The sequence below is a fragment of the Triturus cristatus genome, chromosome 3_2, assembly GCF_964204655.1.
Source record: "Triturus cristatus chromosome 3_2, aTriCri1.1, whole genome shotgun sequence".
NCBI classification, from domain to species: Eukaryota; Metazoa; Chordata; class Amphibia; order Caudata; family Salamandridae; genus Triturus; species Triturus cristatus.
Genome location: NC_140584.1, coordinates 948,299,462 through 948,316,331, shown reverse-complemented (window position 1 = coordinate 948,316,331; position 16,870 = coordinate 948,299,462). Strand labels below are relative to the sequence as shown.

The following is a 16,870-nucleotide window of genomic DNA, read 5'->3' as shown; positions in this document are numbered from 1 at the left end:
ATGGGCCTCAATGTAGGTGGAAAGTGAGGAGGTGATATGGCTCTCTAGGATCTTGCCCAGGAGTGGGAGAAGCGAGATCGGTCTAAAATTAGAAGGGGCAGTAGGATCAGCGCCGGCTTTTTTTATAATAGGGATTACCGTAGCTGCTTTGAAAACATCAGGTACAATTCCTGAGGTAATAGAGGTGTTAAGCAAGGTAATGGGGGGGACTGGGCAGTAGGAGAAAATCTCCCTAAGGATGTGTGCCGGGCAAACGTCAGCAGGGGAGCCAGTTTTGACTTTTCCCAGGAGAGTACGAAAGGCCTCTACTGAAATCAAGGGGAATTGGTCAAGAGAGGAGGGGGACGGAGGTAAAGGGGGACAAGAAAAAGAAGGAGGGGCCATGGGTATATTCTGCTTGATAGTAGCAATCTTCTCAATGAAAAAGTCATTGAGGGAGTTGCAGAGGGATTGGGAAGGAATGGGTCTAGGAGCAACTCTGTCGGAGGCAGCAAGCTCGTGGACGATCGCAAATATCTCCTTGGGTTTGTTTGCTGCCTGATGAACTTTCTGGGAAAAATATTCTAGCTTAGCGGCGAGTATGGCTTTTTTATAAGCTCTAAGTAGTGTCAAATAAAGGAACTTAAGGTCAGGGCAGTATCTGCGGCGCCACTGACGCTCAGCCTGTCGAAGTGCCAACTTCTGGTTCTTTAAAGCACTAGAAAAACATCTGTTGGCATCGTGAGGGCGGCGCTTTCTGACTCGCCTGAGAGGTGCAACATGGTTACAGGCCTCTAGGAGCCAGGTATCGATGGTGGCTACCTGTTGATTGGGAGACAAATCTGTCAAAGTAGGGGCGGAGGAGGCTAAAGAATGGTCTAAAGCGGTCAAGTCCACCCTATTCCAGTTACGAGCATAGGTATTTTTTGGGAGAAGGGGGGTGTTAATCTCCCCCAATGGAGCGGAAAAGGTGATCAAGAAGTGATCAGACCAGGCACAGGGGGATATCGTGGGCGAAGAAATAGACAGATTAGCAGACCAAACTTGATCAAGGGTATGCCCCTGAGCATGGGTAGGAAAAAAAATGTGAGGGATAAAGTTAAGACAGTGAAGGGTGTCGGAAAACTCTTTGGACATGGTGTCTTCACGTGGATCACCCGGCCAGAAGTTAAAGTCACCCAATAAAAGGACTGCGGAGTTGTTGACCACCAAAGTAGCCAGTAAGTCCTGTATGGCTGGAATGAAGTGAGGCAAAGGTTGTGGGGGGCGGTAGAGGAGTACGAAAGTGAGTGGGATCGCAAGGTTCGTGGAGCGTGCAACCAGAAAGTCGATAGAGGGAATGGACTGATGGGAAAGGGACTGGAATTGAAGGTTAGAGCGTATTATCATAGCCACTCCGCCGCCGATCTTCCCCTCAGGGCGGTCGGCACGGAGGATGTAGTAGGAATCTGGGAGGGAGGTAAGGATATCGGGGAGGGAGGCGGCAGTGTACCAGGTTTCCGTGAGGAACAGGATCTCTGGTTTGGTGGTATCAAGAAGGTCAAGGAGCTCTAATTGGTGTTTAACCGCAGAACGGGTGTTAAGGAGAGAAATAGAGGCCGTAGTGGGGAGACTAACAGAGTGCTTAGAGCGGGGAAGAGGAGAGGCAGGGCGTGACGCCTCCTTGCATGGACTGGGGTACGGGCGTAGGAAATAGGAGCGATCAAACTGAGCGATTTTAAGAGAGTTGATCCGGGCCTGAATGCAAGGGCTGATGGGCCAATCAGCATGGTATGCCAGCAGCTGATCAGGTGAGTAGGTAAGAAGACGATCAGGGTGGGGGGCCCGAGTCCCGGCCAGGCGCGGACGGGCGCAGACGGGCTTGCCTTTGGCACGCCTTCGGCGCGCCCGCTGCGCGCGTCCGCTACGCGGCCGGGGAAGGCGCATCATATTTAAGAGGAGAGCAGAGGGCGTGGCCTAGCGTCAATGAGCGTGGCCTGTCCTCAGGGCTTTCCCAATAATGGCGGTAAACCTTCTACAACCCGCAGCAGCGCCTGGATCGGTTGGGCGGGGAGAAGAGAGCAACAGAGAGTAAGGTTGTAGCAGAGAATAAAAACAGAAATACACTTTTAAAATTAGCAATACTCCCGGCTTCCGCCTCAGGAGTCAGTAGCCATCTAATGCGCGTGGTGAAGGAGGCGCGGTAAATAAAGCGGGAGGGGACATGACCTAGCGTCAATGGGCGTGGCCTGTCCTCAGGGCTTTCCCAATAATGGCGGTAAACCTTCTACAACCCGCAGCAGCGCCTGGATCGGCTGTGCGGGGAGAAGAGATCAACAGAGGGTAAGGTCGTAGCAGAGAATAAAAACAGAAATACACTTTTAAAATTAGCAATACTCCCGGCTTCCGCCTCAGGAGTCAGTAGCCATCTAATGCGCGTGGTGAAGGAGGCGCGGTAAATAAAGCGGGAGGGGGCGTGGTCTAGCATCAATGGGCGTGGCCTGTCCTCAGGGCTTTCCCAATAATGGCGGTAAACCTTCTACAACCCGCAGCAGCGCCTGGATCGGCTGCGCAGGGAGAAGAGAGAAACCGAGGGTAAGGTCGTAGCAGAGAATAAAAACAGAAATACACTTTTAAAATTAGCAATACTCCCGGCTTCCGCCTCAGGAGTCAGTAGCCATCTAATGCACGCGGTGAAGGAGGCGCGGTAAATAAAGCGGGAGGGGGCGTGGCCTAGCGTCAATGGGCGTGGCCTGTCCTCAGGGCTTTCCCAATAATAGCGGTAAACCTTCTACAACCCGCAGCAGCGCCTGAATCGGCTGCGTGGGGAGAAGAGAGCAACAGAGGGTAAGGTCGTAGCAGAGAATAAAAACAGAAATACACTTTTAAAATTAGCAATACTCATTATTTCGCAGAAAATACTGGTTCAGTTACATCTGCGATCACACTATAGGGTGCTTTCGGAGCGGTGATCAAGGGCAGAGCACTGTCGGTGCTGTCCGGCCTCAGGAATGAGCGCCGTGGGAGGGTGCGGGCATTGGAGACGGAGATCCTGGGCCTCGAGGGCGGGACCTCCCTGGTTCCAGGGGAGGGCGCGCAACAAATATTGAATATGAAACGGCAGGAATACAAACAGCTGCTGCTGGAAGAAGAGGGTGGGAGACTGTTGGCTAGCCGTCATAGAATCTACGAGCAGGGGGAGCGCACTGGGAAGCTTTTGGCCTGGCTGGAGCGGAGGGAACAGGCATCGCGGTGGGTACGTGCGCTCAGCGGGACCGGTGGGGCCATGACCACGGACCCGCGAGAGATCGCGGAAACATTCGCTCGATACTTCCAGTCTGTCTATGCGGCACCAGAGGCCTCCCAGGCGACCCGGGCGGCTGATCTCCTCGCCACCATCGACGTTCACGGTCTATCTGAGCAGGACAGTGGGACACTGGAGGCGGAACTGACCGCCGAGGAGGTCCACAAGGCCATATTAGATGTCCGTTCCGGGAAGGCATCCGGCCCTAACGGCATCCCGGTGGAACTACTTAAGCCTATGGCCTCGGTTCTAGTGCCCCACCTGCTCCGCCTTTACAACGAAAGCCGGGAGCTGGCCCTGCTACCTGAGGAGCTCCGGGAGGCCACCATCGTAGTTATCCACAAACCCGGTAAGCCGGTGGATGAATGCCAGTCCTATAGACCTATCTCTCTGATCGCCATTGAGGCAAAGATTTTGGCCAAACTATTGGCGAATCGGCTGCTCCCTTTCTTGCCGGATCTGATCCACCCTGACCAGTCTGGATTCATGCCGGGAAGGAATACGGCGCGTAATCTGCGTCGCGTTAACGGAGTCATTGGGAGGGTGCATACCCTGGAGGAGGAGGCCATACTGCTGGCACTTGACGCGCGCATGGCCTTTGATACCGTGGCTTGGGACTACCTATTTGCCGTCCTCGATCGCATGGGATTCGGACCCAAATTCAGGGGGTGGATCCAGCTATTATATACACAGCCCAGGGCACATGTGGTGGTGAACAACCATCGATCCTCCTCCTTCCCCCTCGGTCGTGGCACCAGGCAGGGCTGCCCGCTGTCGCCCCTACTCTTTGCTATGGTCCTCGAGGCATTGGCTGTGTGGATACGTGGAGACCCTGAGATCAGGGGCCTGAGGTGGACAGATGAGCACGAGGACCGTATATCGCTATATGCCGACGATATCTTGCTGTACCTTGCCTCCCCGGCCCAGTCGCTCCGTCGGGTGCTCCACATTTTCCACATTTTTGGGGAGCACTCTGGGTACCAAATAAACTGGGCCAAATCCCAGATGTATCCCCTCTGGGGCGACCCCCCTCTCAGTCCCAGAGGCTACTCCATCCCAATGGCCCGTCAGGGATTCCTCTATTTGGGGATGTTCATCACCACGGACCAGGAGAGGAATCTCCAGGGGGTATTAAGGCGATTTTGCGCGGACGTGGCACGCTGGAAAACCCTTCCTCTCACACTGCTGGGACGGGCGTCCTTATACAAGATGCTCTCGCTACCCCGTTTTTTGTACGCATTGCAGAACACGCCCAACCCGGTTCCCAGCTCCTATTTTTCGCAGATCGAGGCCGCGGTTCGTGAACTGCTCTGGGACAATAAGCCACCACGCATTGCAATGGCGAAGTTAACAATGGGATGGTACGATGGGGGCATGGGACTGCCTACTTGCGACGCTACTATCAGGCCTCACAACTGTCGGCCATAAACAGCTGGGTGTTCGGGAGACACGACGACCCGAGTTTCCGCACTGATCACTGGCTGTTGGGAAAAGGGGGCTACAATAGAGCCCTGTACACCAATCACCGGAAGTTGAGACTGACCGGCCCAACGGCGCGAACGGTTGAAGTGTGGCATAAGGTACAGAATCAGATGGGTTGGCGGGGTCGTCTGACGAAAGCAACCCCACTCTGGGAGCCGGATATATTGGGGAGACTCAGTTCATACACCGGCTTTGATAAATGGGACTTGATCGGAATCTCCAGGGTGGGCGACTTGTGGGTCGAGGGGAGGAAGGCCTCCTTCTCGGTGCTCCAGGCCAAGTACCAGTTAGCTGCATCGGAGGGGTTTCGCTACTTACAGATCAGCCACGCCATAGAATCGGCCCGGCCCAAAGACGCACCCCTCCCGGCCTCCTCTCCCTTGGAGGATAGACTTTTATTGGATCCCATGCACTGCAAAGCCATATCGCTCACGTATAAAAAATTGATCAATAATAGAGGGGACCCAATGACTAGGCTCAGGGTGACCTGGGAGACCTGCCTGACGAGGACTGGAGGGAGGAGCTTGCCTCGCCCAGAGTGGTGGCTATCCCTTTGCGCCTCCGGCTAGTGCAGCTTAAAATCCTCCACAGGGTGTATTTCGACGCTAGATTACTGCACAGACTAAATAGGCGGCCTGACTCGCTATGTATCCGGCAATGCGCACTGACTGGGACATTTTTTCATATACTATGGGACTGCCCCCGCATACAGGAATACTGGATCAAAGTTACCAGACAAATGGCCAGGGTCTGCGACAAGACAATACACCCGACACCCACGCTGTGCCTGTTGAATATCTGGGTAGCGACGGAGCTCATGCAAATTGAGCAAGAATGGGCCTCGGGGGGCTGGGGGATAGCTAAGAGGAACATCGCACGGCGATGGGGAGTAGGCACCCCACCAAGTCTAGTGGACTGGGCTAAAGATATGGACTATGCCATGCTTGCAGAAAAGGCGGTGTTCACGGAGAGGGGGTGCCCGCGCAAGTGGGACCACAAGTGGGGTAAGTGGAATAGGTATAGAGGCAACATCTGTATCTCTCCGACAATTGAACTAAGGAATGAGAGCAAGCGGTTACCGGGAAGGGCAGCACTGGATCCCCATGACACTGAGTAAAGGGTCCCGAGGGACCACCTGCCTAGGAGGTGTCCAGGTCAACTAGATGGTGTAATAGCGCTGCCACTGTGGGGGACGTTCCCGGTACTGGGGACGACAGCGACGCGGCTTGGGCTGTGTGGGAAGAGGGCTGCGAAATGGCTGAACTGGTAACAGTGGACATTTGTGCATTGTTAATGCATTTGTCAAGCTTGCTGTCTTTGTTTTCAATAAAAAGAGTTTTAAAAAAATAAAACATTTGCAATACTCCCGGCTTCCGCCTCAGGAGTCAGTAGCCATCTACATAGCCAGGCTTCAGTGGCAGTGGCAGGGTGACTTGGCGATAGTTATAAGTTATAAGTGACCATCAGTGGCAGAATTGCTGCTCCCTAAACAGCAGACATAGGTTATTGCATTTTAAGTATATTAACAGAGTATACTATACACCAGCATGATTACATCCATATGGCTTGCATGATAGCGCAGAATGCCCGCGCTGTGGTTTCTCAGAGGTTGCCTGGTATTGTCCGGGTGTACAGGAATTTTGGTGAGCTGTGTTTGTGAAACTTGAGTCTATAGTTGGGATGACGCTGGATCCCTCCCCACTTTTGGAGCTGCTGGGGTACGACAAGGAGGTGCAGAGCAGTGTTAGACGACTGGTGGCTATAGATTTGCTACTGGCACAACACCGGGTATCCATGCGCTGGGCTTGTCGCCCTTTACTGGTGTTATGAGAATGACATGCAGATATAGTTTATTGCAACACGCAGTCTGACACCTATTGGGAGCTCTTACCACTACGGAGCCATCCTAGGGACATTTGGGGCCTTTTCATGCCTATTCGGCCAGAGATGAGGAAACAGAGAGGGGTGCTGCCAAGGTAATAACAGATGGTGACGATGTAGCACATTTGTGTTACTCCTCCCTGATATGTACTTTGACCAGGGACCCCCATATGCATTTACGTATATAAATATATACCCATACTTGTTGGAAAACCTTTGTTGCTCTATGATGGGGTCTCCGGGGGTGGCGCTAGGAACTTCCGGCTCAGTATTGATGTTTCTGGGGTTATGTCGTTTTGTATAAGAGGTACTCATAGATTGAGTTTTGATTTCCCTGACTGTAAATGATGCTGTCGTAGCTTTGTTCCTGCATGATGTATCATTGTATGTGCAGCCATACCTACATCTATATGTCATACTGTATCAAATGTTCAAAGTAAAATGTATCAATAAAGTTTAAAAAATGCATTGTCCCTCATTTATTCAACATGAGGTAGCAAAATTAATGATCCATTCTCCGCCATTGCTTAGAATGGAAAGACTGAAGTAAAAACATAAATCAGTGCTGCCACGTGACAAATTACCTTAAAACTGGCGTACATCTCTTCTGCTTTCTCTCGGTCATTGTTGTTAAACTGGTATGCGAACTCGGTCTCCACTAATCCAGGTGAGATACTCTGGGAAAAGGAAATGCAGAAAAAATATTTATTTTAAGAGTGCAAACCCCAACGACGCTGTACAAAACATGTAATAATACACAGAGTTATGAGATGAGCACAGACAACAGAGACCCTCATATAGCCGAACAACATGTATGCTTTTTTACAGTTCTGGGGGCCTTAAGGGATTCTGGGGCGTAGCTATCAAAACAGTGCAGCAGCATCGGGGGCCAGGTACATGAGGGTCCACTGCATCCCAGTTATGGAGGTCATTTACTGCTCAGCCACGGTGCTGTGGACACATTTATCCTGCTTGCATTATGGCCCTGACCTACTTACTGCACCACTCTCCCTGTGCTGTGGAGGGTTCAGTTGAGGAAGAATGAGGAAAGAATTGTCAGAACAGCAACGTTTTCAGTTCCTTCTTGCATTGCAGATGTCTAGTGTTAGAAATTGGGTTTCTGGTTGGCAGAGGTATGCACCCTGTCCAAGTAGGAACCACAATACTAGTCAGGGTGGGTCACAACACAGCCTAAATTATCCTGTGCTCACCCACTGGTAGCTTGGCATAGAGCAGTCAGGCTTAACTTAAGGGCCAATGTGTAAAGTATTTATGTAACACTTCACACAACAATACAGTAAAAACACCACAAAAGACTCCACATCAAGTTAGAAAAATAGAGGATGATTTCATAAATAAAACTAGACCAAAACAACAAGAATCCATCTTGTGGAAGTCAAGATATGAATTTGTAAAGATGAAACACAAAAAAATGCCCTTAGAAGCAAGCAGCACCTAAACAGTTAATCAGTCACACTGTACCAGGACAAAGTCAAGAGTTAAGGCAGACCGCGATTGAGCGCAGGCCAGTTATAGGACCCACGCAGGCCCTGGAGCAAAGATACCTTGATCCTGGTTGAAACAGCGACATGTGTCGGTGATACCCACGCAAGGGAGGTGTTGCCCCGAATTTCTCCATGCAACTGTGGAATGCATCAGGTCCGTGAGCAAAGCGTCAGTTCCAAAGTGTGGCGGTTCTGAATGTGATGCACCAGGTTTATCCACGCTGTAGAAGCGATGAGTCGATCTTCTCCAAGCAGTGGTGGCAATGCATTGGTTTTGAAAAGGTGGTTCCAAGTGGTTCCAAGTGTGATGCAGCAGTTCTGTGCCTATGTCCACTTCCAAGGGTCTCTCACTGGGGGTGGCAACACTTGGCAGGACAGACTCACAAGAAGATGAGCCCAGTGGCGGCTGGTGAGACTTCAAAGTGGTCAGGTGTAAAGGTTTTTAATGAGTGGCTTGTGGCAAGCAAGCGCAGCGAGTTAGCCCGACGGCCACAAGAGGAGTTCAGGGGGGATTCCCCGCCCGAGAGAGAACATTTTGAAAAAAGAGTGGGCAAACTGTGCATTTTCAAGCATATTTGAGAAAGCAAGAAGGTTAATAAAGCAATTGTTGTATTCTAGTCTTAACTACAATAATGCTCACTAATATTACTGCAAATTATCTCTGTGATGACCTCACATTTCTCACATGTGAGGTCCTGTTTTGATCAAAAAGAAACTTTTTATATGGATGTTGCATGAAACAAACAAAGCATTTCTCAGAAAAATGTCAATAATAGCCTCTCACACCACCTACATTCAAAATAAATTAAAGGAAAATCGTATTTAAAACAGTTTGTTTAAGAATTATTCAATGTCATCAGGGCAAGAATCTCTGCAGAACAGAGCCGACTCTATAAGCGGACCCATGACATTCTGGGACCCTGGGCCAGAGCTGAGCCCACTTTGTCAATGTCTTAAACCGTCTCTGATCAGGCCTGGTGTACTGGTTTATGCTCTGACGCATGGCTTTCATTTTATTTCTTGCTTTTGGAAGCCCCTGTTTTCCTCAAACCACTTTACGTAGGCTGCAAGCCATTTTCAGGCCACAAAAAAACACGTCTGAGGGTCACCTCTTCTTTTTCCTTCCAAATGACTCTCACCTTCCTTTCCATCCTCTGCATGCATCTTTACTCTGAGCACAACTTTCCCTAACACACGCTTATGTTTGCCTTAATCACCATTGACTTTCTGCAAATTGCCCACAACCCACTTTAAAGATAAAAATCTCACCTTTATTGGAACATTATACCCCTGCAACTTACCACTACCTACTCTAGCTTATATATAAATGCCACCAAACATTTGCATGAACTCAAATGCCCCCCCCCTTTACCTGCTAATGTCCAACCTATCTAATAGTGACGCAGGGCACCACACGAAACAAATCTATCTGCTATGAACATAATATTATGCACCTTAGGGCTTTGGTGAGTCCACAATTGTAAGCCAAGTTACATACTTTCATGTTTTTTTCTGTGACTAAGAAAAATATGTTCAATTCATCTTTGAATGATTCATATTATTTTACATTGGAATTTGAGGAAGCCTGGGTGACTTCAAGTGTTTGTCATCTGACTTTTTTACTGTCACCTAGTTAAACAAGCATTGAAAATGCAATAGGTCTCGCGTTTGATTAAGTTAAAGCCATTTCCTTTGCTAATGGTATTGTATAGCAAAGCAAATGGCTTTAACTTAATAAAAGGCGAGACCTATTGCATTTTTAATGCTTGTTGTTACCCTTGTTAACACCATATGGGCTGGTTTCACTTTATTAATATCAGTTTAACCCCTAAATGCTGGAATCAGTACCCTGTGAGGTAGCGCGTTATTAACTTTGATAGAAATATTTTTTGTTAAAGTCTGAAACTTAGTGAAAATGCGGCAAATCCAATTCCAGCGGCCCTGCTTTTATTTGCAGGATATAATGAGTGTGTGCAGCGCCCTCTTGAATTCTGTAGTCTACTCAGCAGAGAGCCCATATTATAACACAACACCCCATCACCTTGTGTGTATCACAAAGTGGTGCATAGTGTGGCATAAAAGGACAGAAAACAGTATGACTTGGCGGGATTATACTGTTCAGTCTGACCCAAGATAGAAGACCATAATACACAGCTTAACATAAGAAAACATATAACATAGCATAAAACATAGCACAGCATATAAGATAGCGCAGCACACAACAGCACCTGAGATTTAGAAAATAATCATAGATAACATAGCACAGCATAGAACATAACAGAGCACAAAAGCACATTAGAAATAGCTAAAACATATGCAGCATAGCACAGCATAATTTAGGACACAGAGCAGCATATCAACACATCGCACTATAACACAAGACATAGCAAATCATGGCATAGACTATACCAGAGGACAGCCAGCAGGATATATAGCATAACACAGAAAAACACAGGGCACAATATATTATATAACATAACATTCAAGAACATACAGTATAACATTGCAAATCATGGCATAGACTATACCAGAGGACAGCCAGCAGGATATACACAATAGCATATAGCATAGCACAGAACACCACAGGGCACAGTTTACTATATACCAAAACATTTCATAACATAGAGTATAACATAGCAAATCATGGCATTGACTATACCAGAGGCAGCATGATATACATCATCACATACAGTGTAGAGCAAGACAACACATAACACAGGGTAGCAGAGCACAGCACACAATAATATAGAACAAACATATGATCACATATAGCAAAGCAAAACATAGAATATACCAGAGCACAGCATGATATACGCCATGACGTACAGCGTAGCGCGTGACAACACATAACATACACATGGCAGAATATAATAAATAAAGTATATCATCACATGGCAAAGTATTACTCAACACCCACTTAACTTGGGTGCAGCGTTTTATGAAGAGAAGCGCTACTGGTTAAACTGGCGACTGCCGGACCATAAGTACAGGGTGCAAAACACAGACCCCCAACTTAACTGAACTATGAAGTGTAAGGCAAACCGTCCCATGCGCATGTCACCTCACGGGCGTGTCACTCCTGGGCATCGGGCTGCATGTGCCTCAACTCTCCCATCTGCCAAGCGCTATACGTGCCTGAAGCCGTTATAGCTCTAAGTGTGTACACAAGATGACACATTCATCCATTGACTGTAACTTAGCAGAGCGCAACAAACCGACATGGCCTGGGCAAGCAGCAGGGCGGAGCACAACGCTTTCTTGGAGTCTCTATGCGACATGCCTATGCATAACCGAGCGTGCTCCCACACTGTGCCCACTGCACCACTCACTTGAGCTCTATTAACACCAATTGTTGACTGCGCTTAGAGGCGGCGATAGTGCTATGTCAAGCACGTATTATTATCACAATTATTAACATTCATTGTCCTCATCATCATCATCCTCGTGCATAAGATGTATGAGGGAGCCCCCGTCCGGCCCACGTGTCCAGCACCCGTGTTCTGCACTCACCTCCTCAGGCAGAGCAGCAGGCCACAGACCATCAGCAGACCCCTCGATGGCAGGCACGCTCCCATCCTCATTCCGGCCACAAGTCCAACAGTTGGCTCAGCTTCTGCCCACACACTTCCAAGATCCTCTGCGGGGCCTGAGCACGGGGGTCCCTCCTTCTCCAACGATGACAGCCCCAAAGCCACCAAGTAACAACAAGATGTGATGAAGGGCGTTATTTCCTCAACCTCTCTTTCCCAGAAACAACCTCACACCCAGCAAAAAAGTACATGTGCAGCTGTTGGGCTTCCAGGAAATCTCTACTGTGTCATCGTGAGATTCATGCGATCCGGATGGGGGGGGTCTCGGAAACCCCCAGATTGCAGAAGCGACCCCCCTTTTCTCAGAGGATAAAAGCCCCCTGACACAGGAATATATACCGTTTTTCACATGACCTCAATGGTAGCCTTCCAATTTGGATCAATATCGGAGCCAAGGAGCTTGGAGATGAAGGGATTTGTCGAGGATCACACTATGTCGGTGAAGTGAGATAGCCGGGATTAAGAGTGGGTAATTGACAGTTCGAGCGACAGATGAAACGTCCTCTATGTATTTGCCCGGATAGCGGTTCGAGGCAGCCTCAGACTGCGCTCCAAACAGAAGTTTATAAGGTACATCCAGGCTGTGGATGACAGTTCTGGAGAGACCCACTGCCACCCTCCGTTCCTAGAAGGAGCCGAGCCTGCACTGCTCTCCGCCACTAACTCACTCCCTCTCTCCTGGGGGTTGTGACTCCCGAGCCCACCTCCCCTGCTGGCGCGCCGCAGCCTCTGATCCACGCCTGTTCCTACCTTCTGCTTTGAAGGCGCTGCACTGCTACGGGACTGATGGACTTATGCTAATGTCGCTCACTTCTGCAGCTTCTGATATCCATGGCCCTGTGGGCCACAGCCCTAGGTTACTTCTGTTTCTGCTTTCTGTTACTCCGCACAGCTTTACGAAGTACAGAGACTGGAAAAGATACCAGCGTGTCCCACGGTAGCGGGAAACAACCTCCAGTTCTGTTTTCTTTGAATCCTGGGACTTCGAGTTTTTCATTTGGAGGAAGGGAAAGCGAAAGCACGCCACCATGCGCGCGCGCGTGCACATCTGTTGTCTATACGTGTGCACATTTTGTTTGGCACAAGCAAAACAAGATGGCATCGGTCTGTCTACTGTCCGTACGTACGCGTGCATGTTTAGCTTTGTCTGAATGGCGAGAGCAGCCATGTTTGTCCATCCGTACGTGTGCATGTTCAGCTTTGGCTGAACCGATCGCAAGAGGCCTTTGCATGGCGAGAGCAGCGCATGCGCGCTGCTAATGCCAGGCGAGACCTAAAAGCATCAAAACCTGGGGCAACGTTAGCGTATGGAGCATGAGGATTTCAATAGAGCTGGAGTTCATCATCTGTATGTCTCTAAGCCAGTGAGAATGTAGCTTTATTTTTACTCCATATGTATTTTTTTTAAATGTGTTTGCCTTTTAAAGATTACTTGTTAAAAAATGATTCTGGATGTTGCGTCTCATTCTCTTGTTGAAAACTCTGAATAGGAGCTGTTTCATGCGGTAAATACCTTACCCTGGGAAAATGGTCTCCAGCACATGTGGTGAATAACCCACGCTCTTGTGACCAACTCATAATGAGGACCATGCTTGTTAGTGGATTCACTGGGGATTTCAGAAGCATTTCTAAGCGTGCAGGTGTCCATGGAGCACTCGGTTTCCCTCTCTCGACTCTAGCATGTTGAAAGTTACTTAATATTTCAACGAATCGCAGCGTCTCAGCTAAGTGCTGTATAAAGCTTTATTTCAAGAAATAAAACTGGTAGCAACAACAATGCAAGATGTGTGCAATTTGACACACCTAGCACTACAATTCACCAGTGACAAATTACAATACAGTCGACACGCGCTTTTGTAATGAAGTCCGGTCCCTGGAGTTTGGGGGCAGACATTGCAGGGTGGTATGTTGAGCAAAAAGAAAGACTATCGGATCGGTGTGGATTACCTGTTCAAAGAAGGGATTCCGCTGCATACAAGCACGATATTTTAAGTGACCCAACAGGTTCAATTCTGATAATAAACGTGATCCGCTGGTTGCGATCCCGTTGGGCGCAGTGTTTTCCTCCTCCAATGGTTCTTTGTGGTGCAGGCGCACAGGGCGCGAGAAGATCAACTGTGAACTGAAAGTCTGTGCAATGCACCTTTGTTGCCCACCTCGGGGTTGTAAATGAAACCTGCTGAGGAAGACAGCTACGATTGCAGGTTCGAGTGACAGCTTGACTACCTAAAGAGCTCCTTTATATAATTACTCCTGCCTAGAATATTTGGTGGATGAATGATCTTTGTTGTAGTATTTTCATCTAATTTGTAACTAATGTCTCTGCTTTTCCCTGTGACTGAATATTATAATGAGAACGATGATGGATTCAACCCAGATCTGTGACTGGGGTGAGTGTCTGAAAAGTTTCAGCGTCCCGTCCATCATCTCCTGGTGTTTGCTTTGAATATTATATTGAGCACACTCACTTCTTCACCGGAGCCCCTATTTTAGTCCTAAATAATCTGACAGTATCTATCTCTGCTTCAGCGTGCGTGCACCATCTCCTGCATTTGAATTAGTCCTTTGCCCTTAGTCGATGGAATAACATATAGGCCAGTCCCGGCTGGCATGACGGGCGGGGGGAGGGGATCGTGTGGGTTCGCAAGGGAGGGCTGTGTGGGTTCGCGGGGATGGGGAAGAAGGTTTAATTACAATTTTTTTTAAAGTACCATCCCCGGGTCCTCCGTTTTCCTGCTGCTCTTAGTCCCGGCCGGGTCTGCCTCCCCTCCCTTAAGCCAATCACAACGCTGCAATGGCAGCGTTGTGATTGGTGCGAACGGCACCCAGACGGGCGCCTGTTGGGAGGTCATTTTCTCTATGTAGGCTGCATGCAGCCTACAAAGAGAAAAGGGAGAGTGCGCATGACTGCTTTGGTTGGTCCCAGAGAGCCAACCAAACAGTCAGGGCCCACAACAGTGGGCTAGCCACGCCTCCCCTGTTTTACAGCACACCCGCCCGCCCACAACCAGGCACTGCTGCTTTCTCGCAGTGCGGAAAGCAGAAACATAAAATGGTAGTTTTACCATTTTATGTTTCTGCATCTCACCTGTGAGAAAGCAGTGGGGCGACACCCCTCCGCCCTAATGGAGGACCCGCCCCTAGATGAGCCCAAGGGTTACAACCATATGTGCCTGAGGCTTAGGCAACAGGAGGCAAGGCAGCAAGCCCTTGGAGTCACTCTGGGTTAGAGTGATACAGGTCCAGTTCTTCTCATCCAGGCAGAGAGACAGCAGCAGGGCAACACCTCAAGGCAAGGCCAGTACTTATACCCAGTGGTGCCTTTGAAGTGGGGAACACTTCAAAGAAAATTTTGAAATGCACAGAGGCTCTACGTTCCTACCCTGGCTCTAAACATACTACAGGGGGGTAAAAAACTCTGTGTCGGGACAGGACACAGCCCTTTCAGGTCGGTCAGTTCCTCCCTCCCATCCTGCTCAGAATTGCCCATCTGCATGCAGATTACCACTCAGGCACACCTCCCCTTCCTTTGTGTTCGTCCTTTCCAGCTGTCACCCACTACAGATGTGTATTCCAGAGACAGGCAGAAGCACCAAATGACTAAAGTAAGTAAATGTCAATTTTCTAAAAGTCCAAAACACAATAGGAGTTGGGCCAATTTAGTGTCAGCAAGGCTAGGCCACTATGCAAACAAAAGCCAGTACTGACAATGCATTTTTAAAACACTATTCTGTATCCGGAAACACAAAATTCAATTCTTGTGTTTTCTGGGGGCGTTGCCAGCCAGCAACAAAGATGACCACTTGGTTAAGCGGGTCTGATACCCGGCAGGAATCTCCACAATTAATTCGGCATAGATCCATTCCCTCGCAGCGATCGAATGATGGTGATTTGATCGTGTTGCCAAGGGGAACCGAATGAGCCCAGCAGTGCAGAAAGAAATGGCAGCGTAGGGCTTGGAGCAATTGTGGTCTGGCCGATGGCATGCAGTGCCACCCTCACGTTACTCATGGCTGCCGGAAGACTGTGTGTGAGGCAGCGGCGGTCACTTCTCACCCTAACGGCACTGGGCTGTGCAACTGGAGCAGAGAGTGGGTCTCAACGGAGCAGAGAAGCGCTCCCGAGGTGCATCCGCTACCCCAGCACTACCCTCTGCGGATCGGGTGACAGCTGCGGCCGAAGGAAGAGCAAAAGCTGGCTTCGGGGCCGTAGACAGTACTGCTGCAATTTGAGGTGATTGAGGTCCAAAGAACCGATGCTTCCAGGGCTCCTGGTCCCTCTTGGGCGTCACTGGGGGAACCGGATCGGCCAGCCACGATTCTAGCTCGCACTGGTAAGTGCAACACAGTGCCACTTCCCACAAGACACTGATTCTATTGGAGCCTCTGCCCCATAATACTGACAGAGTGCCTGGGTAGCTCCAACCAATAATGCTGGTCTTGGAATGAGCGCCTGTATCAGGGCCCTACTGGATTGCCTCTCCCCTGCCTCCTGGTGGATTGTGAGCATAGGAAAAAGGAGCTCCTGCGCCTATAGTGGAGGCACCTTTAGTTGGGGGCAGAAGCCTGACTTTTGGCATGGTGGGAAAACCGACAGGCCGCATGGTGTACCTTTGCCCCACAGGTAGGCATGCAGCAGTGAGTACCCTCCTCCTCCCCCTCCCCTCTCCGGTCATATTATAGGGGGCCTATTCTCCGCCACCTTACAAGCAGACACCGTTACAGGCGGTATGGCCAGAGAGGCGCCCATCCAACCAAACTGGACCGGTTCGTCTTAACTGAGGCTGGGGGTCCTGTTGGTAATACTCGTGACTAGACGTCAACTGTGGGGCCCCCTCAGTCGGGAGGAGAATCCTTGATGCCACAGGATATTATGGCGGCGATCCAGGGGATAAAGTCTTCACAGGAAACATGAATAGATTCGGTCACGTCAAGACTGAGGTGTCTCTGCTGAGGGCGGATCTATGTAATATGAGCTCCTGAGTGAAGGAAATCGAAGACACTAATACCTCTCTTGACCTTAACACTAAAACCGTTCATGATCTGCGAGAGGCCGATGCCACAATGGAGACCCGACAGGAAGACTTTGAAGGTAAAGAACGGCACAACAACATACACATACTGGGGGTCCCAGAACGCACGGAAGGGCCT

General features: G+C 49.5%; 1 protein-coding gene across 2 annotated transcripts in view; it reads right to left on the bottom strand.

Annotated features, from left to right (window-relative positions):
* DHRS11 (dehydrogenase/reductase 11) overlaps window positions 1–16,870 on the bottom strand; it is a 429,632-nt gene that overhangs the window by 26,452 nt on the left and 386,310 nt on the right. For both annotated transcript variants that reach the window (XM_085649463.1, XM_085649465.1), the window contains exon 5: window positions 7,210–7,302. In XM_085649463.1, the coding sequence (XP_085505589.1) occupies window positions 7,210–7,302 (93 nt within the window). The remainder of the gene's footprint in view (window positions 1–7,209; window positions 7,303–16,870) is intronic.